Source organism: Falco biarmicus, chromosome 3 (genome assembly GCF_023638135.1).
Source record: "Falco biarmicus isolate bFalBia1 chromosome 3, bFalBia1.pri, whole genome shotgun sequence".
NCBI classification, from domain to species: domain Eukaryota; kingdom Metazoa; phylum Chordata; class Aves; order Falconiformes; family Falconidae; genus Falco; species Falco biarmicus.
This window is the reverse complement of record NC_079290.1, coordinates 71,941,974-71,967,746: the sequence shown is the minus strand read 5'-3', so window position 1 is coordinate 71,967,746 and position 25,773 is coordinate 71,941,974. Positions and strand designations below refer to the sequence as shown.

Sequence of the window (25,773 nt, the reverse complement as noted above, 5' to 3'; positions counted from 1 at the left end):
CTTGCCCTCCCTCCTTCGAGGGAAACACAGGTATACCTTCATCCCTGCCATTTCTTTGTCTCATACTCAAAAGTGCTTTGTCTTTTGGTCTGTAACTTGTACATGGGTTTGAAAAGTGACTTACTGTATGTTGAAACGGAGCCTTAGGGTGGAGCATTCCCGAGTGGCCTGGCTTCTGCACAAGCCTACAAATGGCAGCGCTGAATAATTACTGCTGATGATGGTGGCAGCAATGACTGACTATTTGTGTCTGTAGTTAGGGTATAGGAATGGCTAATAGCTCCTTGTCTTTAAAGCTGGAAGAAAACTGAATTAATTATAGAGGGCTAAGGTGCCTTATGGCTTTATTCCTAGTGACGCTGGTCAGGCAAAGCTAAATACTGATAATGCCATAGTTGCTTCTAGTTGTCTAAAATAACTTTCCTTTGCTGAAATTGAGCAATACTTAAACACAATAGCTAGATCTTAATGTCTTTGGCAAAAGGTATGGGAATTGTAAAACGCATTTTTAACATCTGGACACCTCAGAGATAGCTAGAAGCTACCCTATTTGAGCATCCATTTGGCAATTACTTAGACAAAGCACTCACATTAGCACAGGGTCTGACTCCAAGACTAGGATTATGTTTTAATTCTGAGCCAGGAACTTCTGAAGAACATCATCGTTTCCTCTGAAGAACATAATCATTTCCTTTTAAATCTTTAGAGCTTTAGAGACACATCTCATTCTTCAGCCATGTGTGTCTGTTACTACTAGGCCTGAGCAAGTGCTAACATTTACACAAAATTGTAAAGCTAGCTTTCCAGTTTCAGGAGCATACATTGCGGACACAGCACCTTGTAACAGAGGGCTAGATTTCCCTGGAAGACTAACCTGTCTAGAACCAGAATAGAACCATATATTCCATGGGGAGAAACGCTAAACAAAATTGTGTTACTTTACTGGAGAACAGCTTTCAGCATTAATTAATTTGGATTTAATACATTTGCAATGGAAGACTGCTTTACATCAGACAGAGTGAATGTTGAATTATTTAGATGGGGTCAAACTATAAAGCATTGTGATCATTTGTAGTTCTTACTTGTAAGTGAGTAGACTTAAGCTTTTCAAGTAGTGAGCAATCCACTTCAGCCTTTTAATAATGATGACCTGTGCTTCTTTAAACTCCTGGGCTTTTCAAAAAGGCTTAGTTATTTTCCCCCCCCTCCTGAATGTTACCCATGTAGTGAGAGATCTTCTCAGATGAAATATGTTCTTGTTCTTTTTCGTTCTTTCCTTAGTTTCTGCCTCGCTGTCTTTTCTTAGATATACAGTGGTAGGCATGGAAATGAGTGCAGATACTTCCTCAGAGATGGGATACTGGTTTTTCTCCTGCAGAGTGTGAGTGGGAGGGAAGGGGCAAGGGGAAAGGAGAGACATGCTTTCTTTTCACCTCTGTCTGTGAAGGCTTGCTTTTGTTTCCACATTTGGCCAGGTGAAAGAAAAAATGGAGTTCAAGGCCAAATATCTTACAGCCTTTAAAATAGTGGTATTGATTTATACTTCACTTGACTTATACATAACGATACATGCAGAGCAGACAGGGCACTCATCCTGCCTGAGATGGACCAGATCACTTTTAGACTCTTTTTCTCAGACCTGATCATCCAAGGTGCTAGCAGTGGTATCCATGCATATATTTTCATAATGAAAATTCAGTCCAGCACCCATCCCAAATTGTTAAATATGGAAATAATTGTTACCAGGATGTCAAATGTATTCCTACTGTAAGTGGATACAGCTTCCAAATTTGGCTCAATAACTCACCCTTTCAGTCAAATTTACTTCTAAGATAGGCTCTTCAAACATGCTCATTGTTCTGTTTTTACTTGAAGTCAATGCAAGTAAATTGGCCAATGAAAGCTCTTGAAAATCCCACTGCAACCTAAAGACTGATTAATATTAAAGTTCTGCACCAACAGAAAAAAAATGCAAACAAAGGAATTTATTGTTGGGCACTTAAAATGTTCCCCAGCACTTCCTAACAGAAAGTGTGATAAATGATGTACTGTTCAAGGAATGCAGGTATCTACAGTGGGATCTTCTTAACAGCATGGTTACAGAATACAGTTAGACATGCAATTTCATTTGGATGGCAGCAGTGTGATTGTGAACATTACCAATTGTGAACATTTGGGAGAGAAATATGTTAGGTTTGTTTTGCTTTTTTCACTCATTTCTTATATCATGGGAATTCCTAACACCACAGGAGAGTGACTTCTCAAACAGTCTGATTAATATAAAGAAAACAAGCCTGGCAAATTCTTCAATTTATAAAAAGAAACAAAGAAAGGAAACTTAAGAGCCAAAGAAAAATGTATGAGGACACTGCAAGAAATCATGCCAGATGGGAACATTTCACCAACAGTTTGCTCAATCAAAAAGGCAAAGCATTATTTATTTCAGTATTTTTCACTGAATCCCATTGTTTCTATGTTTTTACAGCACAGGTCCTGTAGTCTTTTGTTTTGGCATTGCTTAGGGATACCCAGGCAACTCTTCTGTGGAAGTCTGGTCTTTCAGCAAAGGCTCTGCCCCTGAGCAGGGGGTAGTTGGGGCGCACTTTGGGGCCCAGCGGTTGTGGACAGTGTTGAGCCATGTCCCATTTGCTGTGAGTTGTCTGTCTGAGGTGGGGACCATTTTTCTCTCCCATGAGAGTCTTGCCTTGAGATACATGCCAGGCTGTCCTGGACATCCCTTTTGGTTTTTCTGTCCAGGTCCCATCTGCTTCAGCCTTAATGTGTCCTGCATCCCTTTTCCCTGCCCCTAGATTGCTTTAACAGGCTTCATTCCACTTTTGCTTCCGTGGGCCAGTCAGCTACCAACATGTTGCTCTCTGTGCTTTCTCCCTGTGCTGTGTCATAGGGTGCTCAGCATCCTGCGGTGCGGGTAGCAGTACTTCTTCTAGTGGTAGCAAGGAAAGTTAACCACTGCCATGCTCACAGAGGGAATGCCCCTATTGAAAAAGGAGGTGAAAACATAAAGGATGCATTTTTTTTTACCCGGTAAATAGTCATGGCATTTTATTTTAGTATCTTTCCCAGTATTCTACAGTTAAGATTTAGGAGACATTATTTATTTTATTCCCTTTGTCTTCAGGTGCTTATGACTCTTCTGAAAAGTTACTTCTGGGCTGAAAGGTGTTTATAACAAGGATCTCAAATGGCTTCACTTAGGGTACCTTTTCATGCCAAGAAAATCTTGTAGAACCAGCTGTTCTTTCACTTTTCTGTCCTACAATTTTAAGCCATACGGTGGTTGCAATACTAACTTAAATTGAAAAATGATGCTGGGAAAGTATCTTCATTGCTCATGCAAAGAGGTTCAGTTTCAATTGTTTGTAATGTAATAGTGATGACACTTTTTGATGAATCTTTATATATGGAAGCTTTTCTGTGTAGTGCCTCAAATACTGAAATTCAGTACAAGCATTTGTAATCTTAAGGACTCTAAGCTTCAGACCTCTTGTCTGAATTTAAGGAAAACATCATCTGGGTCACATTTGCCGCTTACTGTTACCTTTCAGCTTTGTGTATAATAGCTGCCTGCTTTTCCTTCAGCCCGTCCCATTGATTTTATTCCATATAAAATCTTTAGATAGTGTATTGGTCTTAGAATGTAACATATGGCCCACGTGCCACAGATGGCATGGGTGTAGGTCCCTGACACTGAAGGTGGTGAACAGTGACAGAACCCAGAAGGCTAGAGGGAAGTCCAGCTGAATTCCTCCTTCCCCACATCAGAAGAGGAGACAAGCCTTATTTACTATTGCCTGCATCATTATGATGCTGGAAGAATACTTTGATCATACTGTGTTTATTGTGGGCAAAGGGAAGACTTCACTTTATCATTCTTCTCATTTGGACTCTATTTTACAGAGGTGAAATATAGAGGAAACTTGACTTGCATATATAAATGCACAGATGTTTCCTCAAATGCACCGTAACTGACTTATAAAGACTGTTCCTTGAAGTAAAACTTAAAAGTATTATTCTAAAAGCTACTCAGATACGTGCATCGTAAGACTGGTTATTTTGCCTTCTCATGCAAGAGTTGAACACTTAAAACCAGGAGCAGCATGTCTCAGTTTTCTTGTGAAGTATAGCAACAGAGACTGAGAAAAGCTGTCCAAAGATCAGGGCACCTGCAGGTCTGACTCAGGTGAGCTGTGAAGCAGGAGGGTCCATGGTTGCAGCTTCAGCCATCTGAGAATTCATCTCTCTCTTCCCCTTTGAGTCCTTCTCCGTTTTTTGTTGCCTCCCTACAGAAGAGGCACGATGGTCATTCCATGCCAACTTCAGGAGGTCATGCTGACATGCCAGTCAGCATAGCAGGGGAAAATTTGTCTGTCTGCTTTTTGTAATGCTCTGTCTGTGTAAGACAGTGTACTAGAAGATGACTGCAAGTGGCTGCCCTGTTGCTATAGATAATGTAAAAATATACAGTAATGAGGATCTCAGCCTGAGTTGGGGAAACCGTTGGAGGTGGAAAACCAGGGAAGGTTGTTTCAGGGCTCCTGGTGGGGAAGGTGTATAGATAAGGGAGTACACTGTCTGCCTGGCATCGATGCCCATCAGATGTGTCTAACTGAAAGGGTCAATAACTTAAGGAAAATACTTGTAGATTGAAGCTGCTGGACTGGAGATTTGCACAGTAAAAGCAGCAGTGTGGTGGTACCTTGAATGTTCTGCTCCGCCAGGATGAAATTAGCTACCAAAGTTCCTCTTGGGAGGTAGCCAAAATGCTGTCAAAGTTATGCCAGGTGGAAACCACAAAGCACCATGGATTGTATCCCTAGGAATGATTCCTTTTCCTCCTTAATTTCCATGCTGGGAAAATGCCTTTCTTGGAGTTGTTCTCAGTGGTGTGCATGGACATGGCTGGGAGCTAGGAGTGCATTTACTGGAACAAGAATAGCAATAGCAGTTTGGGATTTTCTTATTATCTCAGGAGGAAGCTAAACAGCCTTTTTAGAGAATGTGAGACTCTCAGTGGACAGAAACACAAATTGCGGAGGATAATTTAGAAGATTGTGATATAGTTTGCGACACAACACTCTAAGACTTTGCAGTAGTTTTCTGAAAAGTTTTTCCTCTTTCTCATTCAAGGATACTGGATAATAATGTTATTATCTACATGGTGATTTTCACCCAAATTCATGCAATTGTTTTACAGCTGTAAACATCAGGAATCTCATTGTACAGCAGCTGCAGAAAAACATGGTGAAGTTTTACATATTTAGGAATATCTTGGAAAAGGAAAAAAGCTGTATTTGGGTTCCATTTTTGCTACAGCAGAACAAGGTTCGACATTTTTCATCTTCCTTTTGTAATCTCTGAACTTTTTTGCATTCAGCTATGCCCTTTTTGTGATAATGGACCAGACAGCACACATTATTAAAAAGGCAGGGTGCACTCTAGTGCAGTATATGGCAGTATAATAATGTTGTCTGGTTTATTTTTTGTTCTCTTCCTAATAATTCATAATATTCAATTTGCTTTTTTTAATCACTGTTAAGTATGTACCTTAACATTTTTGTAAAACTGTTTCTTATAACACCAGCATCTTTTTCTTAAATGGTAATAATAACCTCAGGACCTATCACCAATATATGTGTGTATAGAAAGTTGGATTTTTCTCCATATGGGTTATTTTACATTTATCTGCACTGAATTGCATCAACCATTTTATAATCCAACCTTGTAAAGCTTATGCAACATTTCCATTCGCCATCTTTTTTAGCACTCTGAGTAACCTGATACCACAAGAAATCCTTTTCACCTCGCTGTTCACACGCTTTTCCAATCATATATGAACAGACTGAAGAACGGGGCTGAACATAGACCCCTCTGGGACTCCACTGGGAACATCACTGTGGCTATATATATAGTGGCTATCTGTGCCCTAATGTTTCTTTTGGGTTACCCAATCCTTTCTCCATGTGACCAGTATTTTGGTGCATTAGCTTATTTAGAGTTTTTGATGAAGGCTTTTATCAAATGCACATTTGGGTATCTGAGGATCTGCCTTGTCCACCTGCTTTTTTATTCATTCAAAGAACTCCAGCAGATTTCTGAGGTACAGATCACTTTTGCAAAGTCGTGCTGGCTCTTCCATGGTATTTATTTGCAGGAATGGGAGTTCTGCTATAGTTTTATTTTTCTGACTGCTTTTCTGCTAATTTGCCTGGGAACAATTCACAAATTAGGAAACCGAAACTTCACCAGTCATTGGGTGCTAAGCTTTTGTGTATGAGGAAAGAACCTGAACCTCTCCCCATCTTCATGGTAAATAAACACTGAGGCAAAGAAGCTTTTTATTTCTTCATACGTTTTTATCTTTTCTAAAGGCTCTTTCTTGCTCTTTCAGCAGACTGTCAGCCATTGTGTTTGCGGACAGTGTCTTGCACATGACTGTAGTCCTTCCATGTTACTTCAATTGAAGCTGTATTAAATGATGTTTAAAAAAATCTTAATGCTATAGTTTGAGGTTTCCTCATTGCTTCTATCATATACATTATTCTGGGTCATGTACAACCTACAGGAGGGATCATTCCCCAAAGGATTTTGGATCTAAAATTAGCTGAAATATAGCAACCACATATAAAACCAGTATTCCCATTTTCTCTTCCCATGACTTGTAGAAGTCCCAGGGGGTTTTTGGAGGGTTAAATCATCTGACTTTTCACCCAGTCTACAGAGCAGAAACACTCATGACATCTTCTGCAGCCATGAACCCCTGGTTATCCAGACTGCATGACTGGTTAGAGAGTACCAAGGCACTCTTTTGCGTCCTGTGCTCACATTTCCTTCTTAAGCAGCTGAGACACGTCTGGGGCACTTGCTCAAATGCAGAAGCTGGAAACTTTATATTAAGTGTAAATCCTACTCACATATCAGAAAAACCCAAAGTTTCATTTTTATCGTAGAAAATATTGATAGCTATGGAGTAGAAAGCTATTGCAAAAAGATGGTAACATAATATATTAATGAAGTAGTTTAAATATAAATACAAGAAAAAAGTTGTAATACTGAGCAAACATCACTCAACGAAACCTCTTCAAATTCCATTAAAAAATCAGAGCACAAGACTTTTAAGATCTTTCAAGAGAAAGTTGAAATGTCAGACACAGGAAGCATAAATGCCTTAATGATGAGGAAAGGGTGTAAGAAGTACAACATTCAGGTATTCTGAAGGAGAGAAAATATTCCCATGGTTTCCATATCTGTGTTTTGTACTGTATTGTACAGGTCTCTGCTTTCAGAGACCATTAGTTAGATCTCGAGTGAAGATACTTGGAAATGTTACATTTATCTTTAATAATTTATTTAAAGACTTGTTTGAACCATATATGATAGGTGAGAAAAAGGGATCAAGAGGCAGAATCAGAGAATGTCACTATCTTGTTGCTCAGATAAAGTAACTTGTGCTAGACCTGAGTAGGGAAAGTTGTTTTCATTTCTATAATACACACAAACCTTATCAATACCATCATAACTTTTACCAATCATGTAGAAAATATGAGATGCTCTGTTTGCAGTTAGTATTTCCAAGTGCGATCTACTGACCCATCATGGCTGATAAGTTTAAGGTTACATGAAGTAGACTCATGTTGCATAATTGCATTTTCATGTGATTGCTTTCTTGCTTGAGATTTGCTACTGTTTTTATTCTCTACTTTTTTTTTTTCCAATGAGAATTGGTCCTCTAGTTGGTTTAAAACTCTAGGGTAGTTATTGTAAGAATAGCCTACGACAACCTATAATCCATTTTTATACAGTTACTTATTATTTCCTTTAAAATTGTTATATCTACTTTTTACATATTCTAAATGTAGATAGTTCTTTTTTTTGCATTACCTACCCAGATCCAGTTCCTTCTCCAAAGAGTTAGCTGCTGATGTTTTCCAACCTGAATACAAAATCCAGGTTGAAAGCTGACCCTAAGTTACCATAAAATTTTGAAAATGGGATAGCAAGTCTAAGAAGAGAAAGATAAGAGGTGGGCAAAGCAAGAAGAAAGTTGGGATTACTCACAGATAAAATGGAATAATATTTTCATACCCACCACGGGAGGTGTTATATTGCTGATGAGTTCTATATGATGCTTCTCAAAAATTTTTTCAGCCCATTTTGTTTATATCTCACATTTCAATAATAGCATCGAATTATGGATCTTTTCAGTCATCTTAATTATGCCAGATCATGGTTATCAATGACAATGTGACATTGTCAAGGGTCTATTTTTTTGTATATACAAAATAGGGAAGGTACAAATAGCCTTACAATAGAGTTGGAAACAGAGAAGAGGATGAGCAAACTCTGAGGCTGATCTCTGAGTCTTCCAGTTGCATTTTCTCAAAGGCCCTTTCCATTCATGGAAGGATGCTGTCCAGCTGAGGGATGCAGGATGACTGAGGTTAATATTCTGTGGTGAGAGGGAAGAAACAAATAGGGTATGGAAAGAAAACGCGCTTCTCTCGATCTCTCCAGGGCTTCACGCTTTCTGAGCTAGTTAGAATTGGTAAAGTTCTGTCCCGTGTTCCCTCTCCCCTGCGTGCTGAAGGAGTGATCCCAGGGCAGCTTCGTTTCATGTGCTCAGCATAGGAACTGCTTATTGTTCTCAGTACAAAACCATAGCTCAGCCATGTACAGTGAGACAACCTTGGAAATCTGCAGTAGGCTTTTACATAAGCATATCAATAAGTGGCATATGATGGCATTTGACACAAAGCCTTTGGTTTTCACGCTAATGTGTTAGTTAATGGCTGTTTCAAAAATCTGCATGAATTGGGAGGAAAGGCGTGAAGTTCTAAATGCACAAAAAAGTGTAAAATTGTATGGCACCAGCAAGAGACATTAGAGAAGACTCATGCTGTTCTAAACAGTGAGTGCTTCTAGCCCACTCTTTTCCTCCAAACCTTCTAAAAGCACCCAGCTGTGAGCCCTTTTAATGAAAGTCTGAAGTCTGAATTTAAAATAAAGATGTTAAATTTGTGTTTTGAAATCAATTTTAAAAAGATTACATGGCCACTAACCAATGCTGAAAACCCTTATTATGTGAGGCAGCTAAGGGTAACTACCGTACACCTCACAAGAGTTTTTCTTCTTATTTATTGTTAATGCCTCCATCCTTTTTCTGACTCTTTGTACTGCTCTTCATTATCCTTTTTTGTATTTTGATCCAACTGAATTACTGTTTACCTCACGTTTGAAATTTGTTTTAAAGTCCTGTGGACACCTTAACTGTTACAGAGTACATATAAATAACATTTTTGACGTCCAGCAGTGGCACAATATCAGACTTATGTGTTTGATATCTTAATGTTTCAGACAGCCTCATGTAGGCAGAATGTTTTTCCACAGTCACCAAATCACCAAGAGACTAGTTGTCAGTATCAGGTATGATCTCTTTATAAAAGCCATCTACTAAAAATAATACTTGGCCAAGTTTCCTTGGCATTTCTCTGTAGTAATCCTAAAAGGTCACTGCTATGGAAATAAGACTTCTCTTCCCTAAACAATCTGGTCTGTTTATAACAGTTTTTGTGATTTCTTTAGTATTCAAAAGGTATGGCAGCTACCTCTTCAGATTGCAAAGAGCATTCTGGAAAAAAAAATTCCACACAGCGAATATTGCAAATGTTGTCATTCTGTGCAAAAGGGGCCAAGGCAGGGGGGAGACCTGGTGTTTGGGATTTAAACACTTTTAGAGTGTGTCTGGCACAATTTCAGATTGAAGTGAGCTCTTTCAGACTGTTCATGGGTCCCTTTCAGCCAGTCTGCTTTGAAGATGTGCATTTAATGGACTCGGAGGTCTCAAACATATTTCATGGAGCGTTGTGCAGGCAGAAGCAGACACTTGGAAAGAACGAGGTGGCCCATGGGCTGTGCAAATTTCCTGCAGAAGGTCTGAGTCTTGGAACCATCTGCAGGTCTTTTATCTGCTGTGAGAGTCTGTGAAAGTTCTTTTTTTTTAAAAAGAAAAATTGAGAAAGTGTAACTGACCTTTGAAGTAGCTACTGAGTCAATACATGGCTCTAGATGTATTCAAAGGCTTTGTTCTTCCTGCCACACTTAGGATAGCAAAAGTAGAAACAAAGTGTTTGTTTGAATAATGAATGGGGGATTATAATGATATATACAATTGAAATTTGAAATTAATATATACGCTTAAACAGAATCCTTCTTTTAGTGGTCATCTCCACAACTGATTTAGTTTGCTACTTGTGTGCTCATTTTAGTGGTGGGACCTGTGATATTCGTCTGTGTTCCAATACATGGTGTGTTTTCCCTTATATGAATGTATAATGTGATACCTCAGGTCCATTTTTATACTTTTCTACTATTCCTGTAGGCTGTGATTTGGAATTACATAAAAGCAATATAGTCAATGTTCATGTAAGAATTAATAAAAAGTTTCCAGTTATGCGTTAATTGAGAATTTCATAACATTGTTCTATGAGAGAAAAACACTAAAAATAAGAAGTCCAAAAAAAAGAGTCCTCCTTCCATATTTCCCCCATATATCTTCAAGAAGGTTTTAAACAGTTTACCTTAATGTTTAAAGATATACCAGCTATAACTGTTATTTGAAGAGGATTAAGGTGATAAAAAATACTATGTTCTTCTTGTTGAACCTGTTTCAAGAAACAAGTAAGTAAACCTAAGCAGATTTTATTATAGGGAGTATCCCAAAGTAATGGGAAGTTTTTGCAAAGCACTACCCTGCTTTGTCATAAGCTGAGTAATAGAAGGGCATGATGCAGTTTAAGAAATCTTGATTCTCTTCTATGTTTAATACATTCCAGTGCTTATCAGCTGCAAATAAGAAATTGTCAGAAAGCACATGGCATCTGTCGCACACTGCATCATGCATTTCAGTACCAGGAAAATTACAAAACTAAGGCAGGAGCCTGGGTATGAAAACTTTTCCTACCTATAAGCAGATGGTCAGATTTCTAATTTAAAATTTTCTTGGAGTTCTGGCATACTGCCATCTGTCTCCACAGCTGCAACAGTGCAATAACTTTGTCACCTCTCTTAGAAAATGTTACTTGAGAGTAAATTTAATGCCTAGCGAAGTGTTGAATTCACAGCTGCTGGGAGCAGAATATAATATATAAGAGATGGCCATGAGGCCCTGCTGATTTCCCTCACCTGGTTACAAGGTTGTGCTTATATGAAACTGTTGTGAACAGCATTAGGGAGTTGGAGGGAAGATGTTTCCAGTTATTTGTTTTCACAGGCCCTTCAGTAAACCTGTGTACAAAGAATCGATCAACATCATCATCGGAGATCTTGCACAAAGAGTTTGCCTGAGTTTATGGAAAACATTCATAATCATTATCATTGCAAGAAGACTGTTTTCGGTCAGTTTTTTGTCTCAGCTCTGTCAGTCTCTGTTAACATAACATTAGCATGAAAATACTAGTGCAGATGGGTGGCTGTAATGTTAAATACCTTGCCGAGTGTTCAACCCATCTATCTGCTTATGAATTCAATTGCAGAGGGTGGCCCACCCCTGCAGAGCTGCCAAAATAGTTTTCAGAAGTAGCACTGAGCAGGTACTTGCGCCATGGGAAATGCTTTACTGACTTTCTTTGGTGAAGGCAAGTCAGACTTTTCCAGATACAAAATGGGTATCAGGCACTACAGACTTGAATTATATTTGAAATTTGGTTCTGGGGTGAAGATCTTCCTGTCCAGTGGCCACAATCTGAATCATCAAGTTTGATCTGTAGTCTTTGTGGTTGCAACTTATGCATACTTGAAGTTTACTTTCTTTCAGAAATTTGTGTGTAAGTTTGGCTGTCTTTTTCACATTTGTAAATGTAGAAATAAAAAGCCGTTGTTACCCTTAACACCTTGAGATGACAGGCGACTTGCTGGCAGTTTTGGAAAATGCCAGTTGGATGCACTGGATCTGGCAGTTTTCTCCCCATGTTCAGTCAGCCTTAAGCTACGCTCATAGTTGAGGTTTGCAGGAGTGGGTTCTCTTACAGTTTATCAGAGGAATGGATCAGCTTCTGGAAAACTCAGGTGACTGGAAAGAAAGAGGGGAGGAGATGAGGTGGCTTCATTTGAGAACCGGTGCTAGGTGCACAGGGATGACAACTGCTCTGTCACAGGGGATCGCACAGGCGAGCATCTGCTTGACAGCAGGAGAGAAATCACAGAGCAGACATCCTTTTCCTCACACCCTTTCATACGCAGCGTCCTTTCTGAAAAATGGTATCTGTGTTTGATTCAAACCCAGTTTATCATCTTATTTGTCTTCTCTCGCCCTCTGTCTCACCCTCCCTAGGGCATGCCCTGAAAGCATGTTCAGGTTCCTCCATCTTCCCATGTGTTGCTGCTCAAGAGCCAACCCCATACATCGTTGTGTTTCTGAATAAACAAGTTTTTCCCAGTGGAGCTATGAGACACGTTTCTGGGTCTGCATGGCGCTGTCTGCATTAAGCTCTATCACAGCAGCACAGTTTGAATTCTGAGCAGCGATTATCAGCTATTTGAATACAGCAAATGAGCCCTACAAGCTGCATTAATACATCAACTCCCTTAGTTAGCGTTAGTAACCTTAGTGAGCCAGCATTCATTTTTCTTTCAGTTTTTAAATTGACTGACATGTACTTCCTGTATCTTTTGTGTCTGCTATGTTTTTGGTGACCATAATGATTTCCTAGGTGTGCTATTGAAGATATTTCTATTAAAGAGAAGATGATGAGAGTGGGGAAAGATAACCTTGTAGCAAAACAATTGGACAGGGACAAGTTCTGTTGTGGCATCCTGCCTTGGCCTTGTGTTGTAGCCTTGGATAAAAAATTTTATCTCTATACTTTTCTTCCTCATCCACTGAAATGGACACCATAATATCTAATTTTTATTAGTTTGTATGACTTCTCTGTTTATGCTGTAAATAATGGACTGACTCTCATCTGTGCCTTCCAGAAGGGGGATCTGATCTTCACTGCAGCCTCTAGGTATTTCACATAGCTGTTAATGATCGTGACTAGAAGTGATGAGTAATGTTTAAAATCTAAGCTATTTAGAGGCCACATTTTAGATTTCTGCTATCAAATCATCTTGCAGACAGCAGCATTTTCCCCTTAGAGAGTGAATAATTAAGAGCAGATTAACACACTATCTGACAACTTTTTGTCACATATTTTCTGATGCTTTTAAGGGAAAGTTTCAAATATGAGGAATAAACAGGGCCTTAAAATATTTCTCAACACTGTAATTCTACACATTTGTCTCCAATATACAGTATTCCCAGAAAAGTTAATTATTATTTGCATAAAAATCAGGTCCTCAAAAAATTGCTTGTGTCCTTGAGCCTACCAGCACTTTAAAGGCGTTCTTAATCTCGTACATGATTAGTTCCATTTAGTTTATTTAGATCACACAGATGCTCAAGGTTAAGTGTCTGCCCAGGCATTTATAGGATTGGAGCCCCAGATTATGTACGCTAAATGGCAAAACACCTTTTCAAATCGAGATATTCCTGATCGAAAATGATTTTGTAGAAAATAGTATTTTTCTAGGAAATTCACAAAAAACCACCTGTTTTTCTTGCTTTTGTAGATGAGTAATGAAAGTACTTTGCATTCCAGATAGTTTTAATTCTCCTCTGTCTTTTTAAGTGTAAAGGAAAAATGTTGGGATAAATGGAGAAGTGGAAGGGAAAGAAAGTAACATAGGAGTCAATACTGAACGTTGGAAATTTTATTACTGAAAATACTGCATTTGGAATGCATTTATATATTTATTTTTCATTTTTAAAATATTTTTTTTTCCTGTGAAGCATACCTTTTTTGGCAATCATTTATAATCTGTGTAATATGCAGAGTGTGTATAGTAACCTGAGTTGTGCTGTATAATCTGTGTCAGTACTGTGTTGGTTTATCCCCAAAGGTCTGTGAGCACCTATTGGTTTCCTCTAGCATTTTCCATTATCCATGGGAGATTATTTTTTTTTAAAATGTATTTTAATGTTTTCAAAGTAAGTCGGAAGAAAATGACTTCCAGAAGGACAATGCATCCAGTGTTTTAGCTGACAACCTGGGAGGCTGTTCTATGGCTGCTACAGTTGTCTGTGGGGCTTTGAAGGATCAAGACTCATCTGCTTTTTAAACATCTCTCTGACACTGAAACCACAAGAAGAGTAAGGAAAGTGGTGAGGTTGATGTAACATTTATAGTTGGCTTTGCTTTCCCAGTCCCCCAAAATGTCCTTAAAATAAAGTAAGACAAACAGCAAGAATCCAAGCAACTTGCTTAACTTTCCTTAGAGGAAAGTGTAAGTGCATTTACACCTGAGCCTCTCTTCATGTTAGGACTTCCAGAGTGCTGAAGTCAAGCATATGTTGACATGACCTTGAGAGTGAAGAAAATATATGGGCTTTGTAGTAAATGGACACACTTCTGACATGCTCAAGCTTCTGCTGACTTCAGCTCTTGTCTCAACAACGCCAAAAACCCTCATGATCAGGCCTTTTTACTGCTTCCCTTACTATTGCTCACAGAGGCAAAGGTTCCTTTTTCTGACCACAGCACAGAGCTCTGGAGGCAGGGATCAAGGAGGGGAGATGGCTGAAATGGTTATAGAAAGGCTACATCTTTGCATCAGAGCACTGTTCACATTGGGGCTAGCTTCCCTTCTGCTGCAGAAGAAATAGAAGTGAGGAGCACCGCGGTGAGGTAGATCCATTAGCTATCCACTCCCCACCTGTAAATAAATACAGTAATTCTGGAGGCTCGATAAAGCATGGCATCTCTATTCCAGCGCTCAGTCTGGAAAGTTGCTCCCTAAACTAAAGCAAGTTTTTTTGTGCCAGGAACGGGATCAAAATTTGACCAATATTATTTTGCAATCTAGAATCAGTTTGAGTTACGTGTGTCACCTACAGATCAAAGAAGAAATTCCCTGCAATGTTTATGGAAGCTAGTTAGTTGCTTTGATGTTGGTTTTTACCACCATTTTATTTTGCTTCAGTTGTCAAGTTCTTCAGGTGTGTAAATGAGAGCTCTTTTGTTTCAGAGTGTTTCAACAGCTTGTTATTTCTCTACAGGCTTAGGGAGCTAACTGTCAGATTTACTTGATGAACAGAACTAAAGAGATCACCTTAGTTTGTAATTGGCATAGAACAATTTCTTCAGGCCAAAGATTCGTTAGCAAAATCTCTAGCTTCCATGGGAGCAGTGTACTTGCCTGCTTTGGTCTTACACGGATAATGATGCTGGAAAGCAAGTAAAACTGCCCAATGTGGGGGTCAGGGGAGAGGAGAGATATAACACCCACAGCAAGCCACTTGGAAATGTTTTGAGTATTTGACCATCTACTCTGTAGACTGAGAGACAGAGCAAGTAGGCGTTAAGGGAACAAGGACAAATAACATTTTCCCACTGACTGTAATTGCACATGCTGCACAACTGTCAGAAACACTATAATTTATGCAAATGAAAACTTTCATAGGAGTCCCACTAGCTGAAAAAGGCTGGCAAACTGTAAGAGCACTATTTTTAAAGTTATCCTGCCAGAATGCATCCATTTGTACAGAGATTAGCATTCAGCACCACCAATTATCCAGTATCCTAAAATGTCCATGTGTTTAGAAGTGTTTACACAATCCAAGTCTAAATTTCCATCTGCAAGTACCATAACAGTGCCATGAGTTGAAAACAGTCAACGACCACTTATTTGCATGTGTTTGTGAAAAAAAACTACACTGCATGTGTTTGTGATTTTGTCTCATAAGCCTTGTCCTGATGTATGCTCCCTTAACTTGTCCAACTAGCATGATGTTGGACACCTCTTCTTCAAGCAGCCATTCATTTCTCATGAACTTGTGGGAAACTTGTTGTCCTAGGCTTCTACCACTGTCAGATTTGGCTGGAATTGCCCAGTGAGTGCAAAAGTTATTGGAAGAAACCAATGGAGACACAATTGGAGAGTCGCTGCTCTCTGCACAGCCTTGGTTTCCTTAGAAACTAAAGACTGATGATACATGTTGTAATCAATCTTGCTGTAAATATGCTATATGAGCATTTTTTTTCTAATATTTTATGTTAATTTTATGTAAAAATATACATGACATACTAACTTCTTTATAACAGCCTTACATAATAATATTCAATATTTTTTGCGTAGTAAGACAGATTCTGCTCTGTAAGCAGGTTTGGAAGTCAGTGGCTGGGATAGCTGCTGTCAGAAAAGCACACAGACCTGTGTCCTGAAGGCCAGATTGCTGTGCTGCCTAACCTCGATACAGAAGTGTTTATGAGAAAGAAAATAACTTCAAGTTCTCATTGCATCTTTCCCTGTCTCCAACGAATTGCACCAGCCAGTCAATCTGTACCATTTGCTGCAATATTCACCTACAGATTATGCATAATTCCTGAAATATTTTCAAAGCTTTTAATATAACAAAAAAATGCCTAAACTTTCCCTACAAATACCTTTTTTTTTTTTTTTTTTTGGCATGATGGAAACAGAAATGCACCGTGGGCTGAATCCAATATTTTGACAGAACTGTCATCCAAACACCCATCACTATGACACTTTCCTTACTTTCTTTCACACCGAATAGAGTTAGGCTGAGGCACAGGGGTAATGTGAACGATTGCAGTGTGGGAGACTCTCAGGTTCAAAGCCAATCTTGTTACCTTGTTGTGTGAATGCCAGTTGTTAAAATTTGCTGTGGTTTGCTATTGTGTGCAAGAATACTAATTACTTAAGCAACACGTATGCGTTCTGTTTTTCTTTGTTTTAAAAGGAGGCTGTAGTAACTAGAAATGTAAAAGTATAATCATCCTAGGTAAACCGGATGGCACTTAAGCAGTCAAATATTAACATGGTCTTATAAGAGTAGTTTTAGGGAAATATTTCAAGCTTTATTCACTCAGAAAGCATCCTCAAGAGCCAAAGTACAGCTTTTTTTTTTTTTTTTTTATGCCCAATTGGGTCTTAACTACTGCATCAAGACACAACAAAATAGGTTTTACTAGTCCTATCATACTGCTTAAGATTTTTTTTGAAAACAGCAGATTTGCCATCAGCCACCCAAGGCGTCCATTAATTGACCAATTAAAAAAAAATCTGGGACTATCTTAATGCCATTAGATTACAGTTGTCTTTTTTGGGAGGGGGAGTAAATTAATTGTAATGACTGTGGGGTTTTTTTTTACATATATCGTCTAGGCTGTTCCAATCAATTGCTTTCTTCTAATGCAAATGTGAAAGAAAATGATACCATATCACAGAAAAGGCATCTAAACGGGTTTTAACTGTTTTAGTTATTTAGAACTTATATTTGTTTTAGATTGTCCCATGTTACATATTTTCATTTTCCTCTTTTTCTTCTCTGCTTTTTCTAAACAGCTCTTTTCCTCATTTTTCTCTTTCCACTCTCCACACACTCCACCTTCTTAATCTCCTGTGAATTGTTTCTTGCTAAAATGTCACCTCAAATCAGTGACAACAGCCATCTTCAAAGAGGGTATGCAGTGTCTGAATGGCATCCTCCTTATCCCTGCCTTATTTCCCAGTAGTTTGTCTTATTGTCTGTTTTGTCTTCTGAAAAACATACTTTTTCCTATAAACAAGTATGATCCACTCTGTCTTGCTTTGACTTGTCTGACACAAACAAGTATTTTTTATTTGGACAAGTAATTGCTAATTTTGTCTGAGGGGCCTGTCTGCTCTCCTTTTCCTCTTTCATAACCTCAGATAATTTCTGAGAAGAAATTAAACAGACATAAACTCTACAATGCAAATTCTCATGATTTTTGTAACCCACAACTGCTGAAACAGACGGGGACAGCAAAATTATATGGATGTAGAGATTGTTCATTAATCACCAAATAAATGGTGTTGTCAGGTTTTGTCAATGATACATATTTGTTTTGGAAGGTTGTGGTTCTGAAGGCACCATGTTTTACTAATACTTTGCTCTTTAACTGATGCAGAAAGAAACAACACTTGCTCCTTTGGCTGCAGCACTAGAGCCAGGGATCGTTCCCTACCAAGGGACAGCTAGCAGGGCCCGCTCACTCACTTTCTGCTAGGGTGAGTTATATTTCAGTGAAACACTTTATGAACATGAGATGAAGAAAAAGCAGGAATTAATACTAGGTGTTTAAATGGCATCAGTGGCAGGTGTCAAAGAAATTGATTCAAAGCCTGGGGGCTTCCTTTCCCCCAGAACTGTTTATGCACATGTAAATGCCTGAGCAGTATGTGCTGGTTTGTTTTAAAATAAACCATCTTCACCACACAGGCACAAAGCAGGTGGAACAACATTTCACCTTATGTATTTGACATCCATTAGGAGAATTTGGCTCCTAGTTTTGCCTTTTACTGCAGAAACAGAGCACAGAAGTTGTGGTAAGAGATGTCAGGTTAATGCTTGTGGATGTGGCACACTGAAGCTGGTAGAAGACAAAAATATCCTTCTGTGTCCACCGTGGAATCAACCTTTACTTCTCATCTCCTGCAAAGAACTGAGAGGCATGTGTGTCCAATCCTGAGTCCATGTCCCTGTTTCATTTCTGCTGTGCAAACTACCAACCCAATATATGGTTTCACTATCTTAAAAGAAGCCACAACGTCTCTAGAAAAAAAGCCATTCTTAGCAAATCTCACTGTTGGAGTAGTGTAACGCCAGTGAGGGGAACACTGCTTTTCAGAGTCTGCTAGGGCTTGCTCCTTGCTTCTTCTGTGGCTCTGCAAATGGCCCCACCTACTTCAGGGGGTTTTTTCCCTTACACTTCTTAATTCAATCTTCAAAGCAGAAGCATGTTTTCTTGAATGTTGCTCTGATGTTTTTAAGGGGGCAGAGAAAGGTTAGTGGATCAGCTGTAAAGAAAGATTGGCTAAGGAGGGAAATCAGTGTAGCAGGTGTAGTAGGAACCAGTGAGGAGTTGAAGACCTGCAATAAAATAAATAGAAATGAGTTCTGTTGTACATGGCTCTAACTTGCCTTTATCTGTGAGACTTGTACCCAGTGGCTGAAATGGGGAATACCTTATGCTGCCACACTTCAAACATATTGTCAGTGTCAGAACAACTAGATCACACACAGGGACTCCCAAAATTATGCCTCTTGTCCGCAGCCTGTATGTAACAGCTTTGTAAGCATTTGTCTGATTTACTGCAGGAATGGCTCTACTGGGTGCACTTTGAAAAAGCAACGGGATGGGGTCAAGCTTGTAGATTAAGACACCTAAATGTAAATGTTTATTTATAGATGTATACATGTCAGCTAAGTGGCTCAACCAATGTCAGAGTCACTGTAGGTGACAGAAATCTAAAGTGATTTAAGCTAGTACCAGCTGGGCTGGTCGTATGCCTGCATGGGACTGCTAGGATCTACAGGGGAGCTGTGCTGTTTTGTTCAGAGCTGGAAGCTGGCGGTAAGCAGAGATATCCCAGGGGCATCCAAAAGGTTCCCTGGAGAATATTTTTTGCAGTGATTTCTTTATCTGTGATGCCACTCATACTCATCTTCATGGTTCAAGTGGGCAGGCTGTGCTTGGGAACCACTGGGACATAGGTCTTCTCTGGGTGTCTGGTGTGACTGGCAGGTGAAGTTTTATTCAAAAGCTAGATTTAAGACACGGGTTATTACTGTACTTGTCACGTGAACACCTCAGCTTTATAATCCTTAAGGGCAAGGTTTTCTGGTAAGTTTTGTTGGGGTTTTTTTCCCCCCACAAAGTTCTCCAACAATTCCTAAATAATTTGTCAAAATCAGAATGGTTTGCCAAAACCAAAAAAGCCAATGACTTGCCAAAGCCAACCCAGAGTCATGAGGCTAACTCCCAAAATCGAGTGGGTTAAAGGTTTTCTGCTCATCAAATTTTGACTCTCTTCTGTGGTTCTGAGAGCCTGTCCAGTGTAGTGGGTTGACCTTGGCTGGGCGCCAGGTCCCACCAAGCCACTCTGTAACTCCCCTCCTCAACCAGACAGGGGAGAGAAAATATAATGGAAGGTTGCTGGGCTGCAATAAGGACAGGCAGTTCACTCGCCAATTACCATCACGGGCAAAACAGATTCCACTTGGGGAAGATTAGTTTAATTTATTACCCATCAAATCAGAAGAAACACCTTCTCCCCACCCCTCTCTCCTTCCCAGGCTTAACTTAATTCCTGATTTCTCTACCACTTCCACCCGAGCAACACAGGCAGACAGGGAACAGGGGTTGCAGTCAGTTCACTGCACCTTGTTTCTGCTGCTCCTTCCTCCTCAGGGGGAGGGCTCATTGCAGGCTTCCCAGGGGGTCACAGACTCCTTGGGTATCCACCTGCTCCAACATGGGGTCCTCCAGGGGCTGCAGGTGATATCTGCTCCACCAATAAACCCCATAGGTTGCAGGGGGACAGCCTGCCTCACCAGGGTCTTCACCATGTGCTGCAGGGGAATCTCTGCTGCACCTGGAGCATCTCCTCCCCCTTCTGCACTGATCTGGGTGTCTGCAGAGTTGTTGCTGTTACATATTCTCACTCCTCTCTTCCGCTGCAATTGTGTTGCACGGATCTTTTGGGTTTCCCTTGTTAATAAGCTATCCCAGAGGCACTACCACTGTTGCTGATGGGCTTGGCCAGTGGCAGGTCTGTCTTGGAGCCAGCTGGCATTGGCTTTATTGGACATGGGAGAAGCTTCTGCCATCTTCTCACACAAGCCACCCCCATAGCCCCCCTTCTACCAAAACCTTGCCATGCAGACCCACAATATCCAGTCATAATGCTACTATCTCCAGTATACTGTGTGAGCTCTAACATCCTCACATGACATAATTTCTCCTCTGAGCCTTTTCCCAAGACAATGACCCACTTCAGCTCTTCTTAAAATTCTAGGGGTTCTTTTTACCTGTAGAGTAACAGATCCTTTATGAACTTTCCCAGATCTGTGTATGTCTGTATATGACCTCCATGAGAGGTCATACACCCTAATTTAAAGCTTCATAAAGAACAAACTCTTTGGAGGACAGAAAAGCAGCAGTGAGGTGCCCCACACTGCCTTACCTTTTTCCTCTAGTGAGAATGATGCAGCTTGCTCCCTCTCTTCTACCAAACCCATAGCTCAAGAGGAAAAGGGCACCAGTGAGGGGTCCTGGCACTGCCACTGGTTACAGTCTTACCCATAGGAAACAGAAAACAGGCAGGCAGGCAGAGAGGGTGTTTCCCAGGCACAACTGAATTATTCAAGAGGGCCAAAGCTGGTGGCACTGCTACTAATCCCACCCGCTCACTTCCAGGTGGGAAAGGTATTTTTTTTTGGTTCCTTATATCCTTTCATCATTACTATGTACTATTGCCAACCCCAGGAGAAACATAAGTTTTGAAAAAAATTGCTTATGCAGTTACCAGATTTGCCCATCTTAGATTTTATTTTACTCTCAAGATATCCAGATGGAAGCAACATTTGATGCACTATAACCTACAGATTTGATTTTATCTTCAAGTTCAGCATTTTGACACATGTAATTTAGCTTATAACAATAGGTTCATGCCACAGAGCAATGCCTTCTGAGGTCACAGGCAAAGAGTCGGTCTCCAGATACTTGCATCGAGCTGTACTTCAAGTTCTTTGAAAGGAGTCAAAATGGAGAAAGCTTTCCTCATTTTTAGTGATTTATCACATTATCACTATGTTAATTCATTTCAAAAGAGAAAATAAAAAACCAAAAGGCCTTGATGTGGGTCTTTGCAGCCAAATTCCTGCAAGCTGCCCTGTGTTGGTCAGCCCTCACACCACCAGGAAGTGTATAGGCTGAACAGATACTAGCAAATCATTTTTAATATCTCATTTCAGGTCTTTGGAGATTAATTTTATCATAAATTTGGAAGCCTGATTTAATTGTGCTAATTATATTCTCTCCTGGGAGTTGATGGATTACTACTCACCATCTTCTCGCTGTACATAATGAATCACACTGAGGCTTTCTTGTATTTATACCTGCTAAAAGTCTAGGAAATGACTTGCAATAGGCGTTCAAGAAACATGTAAGAAATTACTCCAAACCATTTGCTACATGTTCTTATTCCTTTTGTAGATCTGTTCTCACATGTGATTATAATGATTTTGTTATTCTGGAAATAGTTGCAGAAACTCCATTTTAATTCTCTCTCTATGGAGAATCCACTGAAGACAGAGAATATTTCAGACATGCGAGACATTTACAGTTCCTCTTCACATGGCTCTATCAACATCCATCCTCATCTATTCATTTTTTCACTGAATTCCATAGATCTGGGAGTCATTATGGCCACAACATTCCCCAGCACTTGTGGTTCCATCAGATGTAATAGTGTGCGTGTTGGTCGCTTGGTTTTGCTGCTTGCTGGAATTTGCCACTGAATGGAAGCAGGAATTAGATGACATCCTGAAATAGAATAAAGTTCATCTATCAATGTTAAAGTGCCAGTCATCAGAGTATCTTGTCTTTTGCACAGCTTTGGAAAATGGCATTGGCTCCTGGCTTCTGAATGACCTTTCCTGCTCAGTGTTCACCTCGTGCAAAAAAGCTTATCATCAGTATTTATCATTTATGTGGGAAGAAAAACAGTCCACTCCTAAAATTAAGTAACCATTGAAACAGTGTGCTTTCTGTCATCAATTCCTTCCTCCTATGGATTTTGTTTAAAAAATGAAGTCTTGGTTTCTTGGCTAAGGAGTGCTCACAAGGGCTGCTTCCCCATCCCCATCTTTACATGTCCTGTAATTGTTTTCCTCAGAAATCTTTCTCTTTCCCACTGGTTTGCAGTCAGAGCAATAGCTAAGTTAGGAACAAGCACATCTCTGGTTCAGCCTCAATACTGAACTGTCAACTGGGGGCTGTTTCTGACCTCCCCTGCATCCTTCCCCTCCCATGCAGGAAAGTGAGGTCCCTTGCCCCCTGCTGTGGTGAAGAGGTTTGTTCCTGGGTGGTTGTGTGCCCCCTTCACACTGGGGAACAACAGAGGTTGGAGGAAAGTCTGTGCTGTGCTGCTTGGGCAGTTGGACATCGTGTAGACCCTCAGGATTTCAAGCATGAGTTGCAGCTGCCAAGGGATTTCCCCTGCTGGTTGGGTAAGATGCTGCGAAGCGCCAAGCCCTGTGAGCTCAGCTGAGGGTTGAGAAGGGGTATTCACATCTCTGTAGTTTCCTGAGCTGATGAAAACAGGATTTTGAAAGCTGTGCACACTGTAATTTGTCTGGTTACTCTCTTTTACAAATTGCATTTTCTCAAATGTGATATAAATTAAAGGTGGATCCTTCTTTCAGATATGACAATGATTTCCCCTTAATTAATCTTGATAGTTTCTTCATCTTCATGGAACAGGTCTTCATGAGGAGAAAGAAAGGCACATTTCCTTCAGGAGCAAGTTATGAACACACTAAATTGAAAAGCTGCAATGTTCTGTCACATTAACTTGGTCCCTACAATGCAGCAGTCACATTGATAAATGGCGACATTAAGAACAACGTTAGTGAACACGTGCACAGGGTTGTGATGGCAACGAGGATACCTAACTGCCCGCTGCTACACATATTGCCCTCCTCATTTATGCCTTCAGGAATAATGGGCGTATAGGAAAAAAAAAATGAGTATTTTTTTCAATTTTTTCTCACAGTTGACAAAATACGTTGATCGTAACTGGACTTTCTGTTGAGCTGTATTTCTGTAACTTTAGCGCTATGAAAAAAATGTAATTATGCTATATTAAATATAAAAGCATAGGACAGCATAATTTACTACAGAAATTATTATATGAATATATATTTATTTATATAAACTATCTGTGTGGGTGTATACTGTTACGCAAACCCACAGGAGCACATTTCCAGGGTGTCTGTCACTGTCATGCCAGAGTGCTGACACTGCTGTGAGCAGGAGCGTGACTGCTTATTTAAGACTGCAAGTGGCATTATTTTCTTCTGCATTTGACCTACCTTTCCCCATGTCTGAATAGCTGGGATTCAGCGCTTTCTTTAAGCCAGTTATCTGGATAGGGCTTGCTTATTAAAAGTCTCAGATATTATTTTAAAGCGCACCATTGTCAATAAATCTCTTTAGTCTGTCATCTTGCTATAGAGTCCTGGAGGTTTCTGACTTGAGCCAAAGCACAGACAGCTTTGAATGATATCCTCTGATATCAGTGCAGCCTCAAACTGTGGCAGGGGAGTTTACTAGATCCCTTGGTGTTATTTTCACCTTTTTGTTGCAATCAACAGTAATAGCACTGTTCCCACACAGCCTGCCAAGGTCACATTTAGGCTGACACTGACCACTTCCATCATCCCTCTGGTGCCTTCCCTTGCTCTCTCTTCTATAGATAGTTCAAACCAAATACTTCTTTCAAAAGGATATATTTGTTCTCCTTTAAAACTACCCTTGGATGTGATGCCCCCAAAAGCTTGGAGCTATTTAAGCAACCTTTGTTCTGGAGCTAGTGCCTATGCAGTTGATGTACATAGTCCCTTGGTTTCCCTTTTGCCAGCTGTACCCCTGCTGCAAGCTTACTGAGCCAGGAGCTGCATTTGTGCCTCAGACTTTTATGCAACAGTTAAGACAGAGGGCTCTGGTTCATTACTCTGGCTCCTATAGTGCAAGTAAATTATACTAGTTTAAACATATTTCAGTTTATCCTTAGTCTGAAGGATAGTGGTATGGGCAAGGCAGAGACTGGAAAACCAGTCAGAGAAGAGATTTTAGCTTTTCTTCTTCTTCAGGACCTTTGTTGTGACTAAGGCAAAAGGAGGCAGCGGGTGAGAAACATGGGTTATGGCTCATGTAAAGATCCTGATTCCGGCTGGACACAGCTTCTGTGGAGGAAGGTTTTGTACTGGGAGCATCCCCAGCAGCAGGGGCATGGAAGGGAATCTGGGCAGTGTAAACGTGCCTACACTGTATCTGTTTGTTTGGTGAAGTGGCATCTAGTCACAGCCACTGGGACAACCAGGCAAAGCTGCCTCTGGGAGCGGCACCTGCCCCTGGGGAGCAGGATGGAGCCAACACAGGGCAGCCCTGGAAAGAGATCCAGCCCTTTCCTTCTAATTTCTTTATGAGCAGGAGCACTCAGTGGGTTTACGGACAAGGCATTCCCTAAAATTACTCACCTTGCAATTTCTTTTCTGTCTCCTTTTACTATTTGTTTTGCAGAGTTAAATGTAAGGGAATCTGACGTAAGAGTGTGTGATGAATCGTCGTGTAAATATGGAGGAGTGTGCAAGGAAGAGGGGGACAGCTTGAAATGTGCGTGTCAGTTCCAGGTAAGGGCCGCTCACCTTTTTGTTTGCTGTTTCTGACCAATCCTTCAGGTGTATTGAAGTATTTGTAGAATCACCACTTCAAAAATGTTGCTCATCTACAGCCTTATATAGTCTGACCTTAACTTCTTTTAATGGCACTGGTTGGGATGGTATGTGACTGAACGTCACCAAGGAGTGCTCAGGAAGCAAGTGGGAAGTGTAGCTTTGTGTTAGGTCCCCACATGGTTTTGGTAAGTCAGGCAGCAGCACAGGCTGACGTGGGAAGGAATGGAGGGATTTCATGTGCCGGCAGCCACGGTCCCTGTGCCCAGCACGAGCAGAGGTGGGGAGTGCTGGGTGACACCTCTGCCTCCCCACCTTGCCTCACCCTGCCCCAAGACCTGAGGCTGGAGGGGAGGTGACCTGGGGCATGGCAGCCATGTGTTGTCACATACACCAGATGAAGCTTTCTAATTTAAATGCAGTACTTATTATGG

At 40.3% G+C, this 25,773-nt stretch overlaps 1 protein-coding gene across 1 annotated transcript in view; it reads left to right on the top strand.

Moving 5' to 3' along the window:
• The window catches only part of TMEFF1 (transmembrane protein with EGF like and two follistatin like domains 1), a gene marked incomplete at its 5' end in the record, with an annotated part of 130,343 nt that overhangs the window by 48,405 nt on the left and 56,165 nt on the right, over positions 1–25,773 (top strand). Inside the window, one exon of the mRNA XM_056331498.1 lies at positions 25,188–25,297. Coding sequence (XP_056187473.1) covers positions 25,188–25,297 — 110 coding nt within the window. The remainder of the gene's footprint in view (positions 1–25,187; positions 25,298–25,773) is intronic.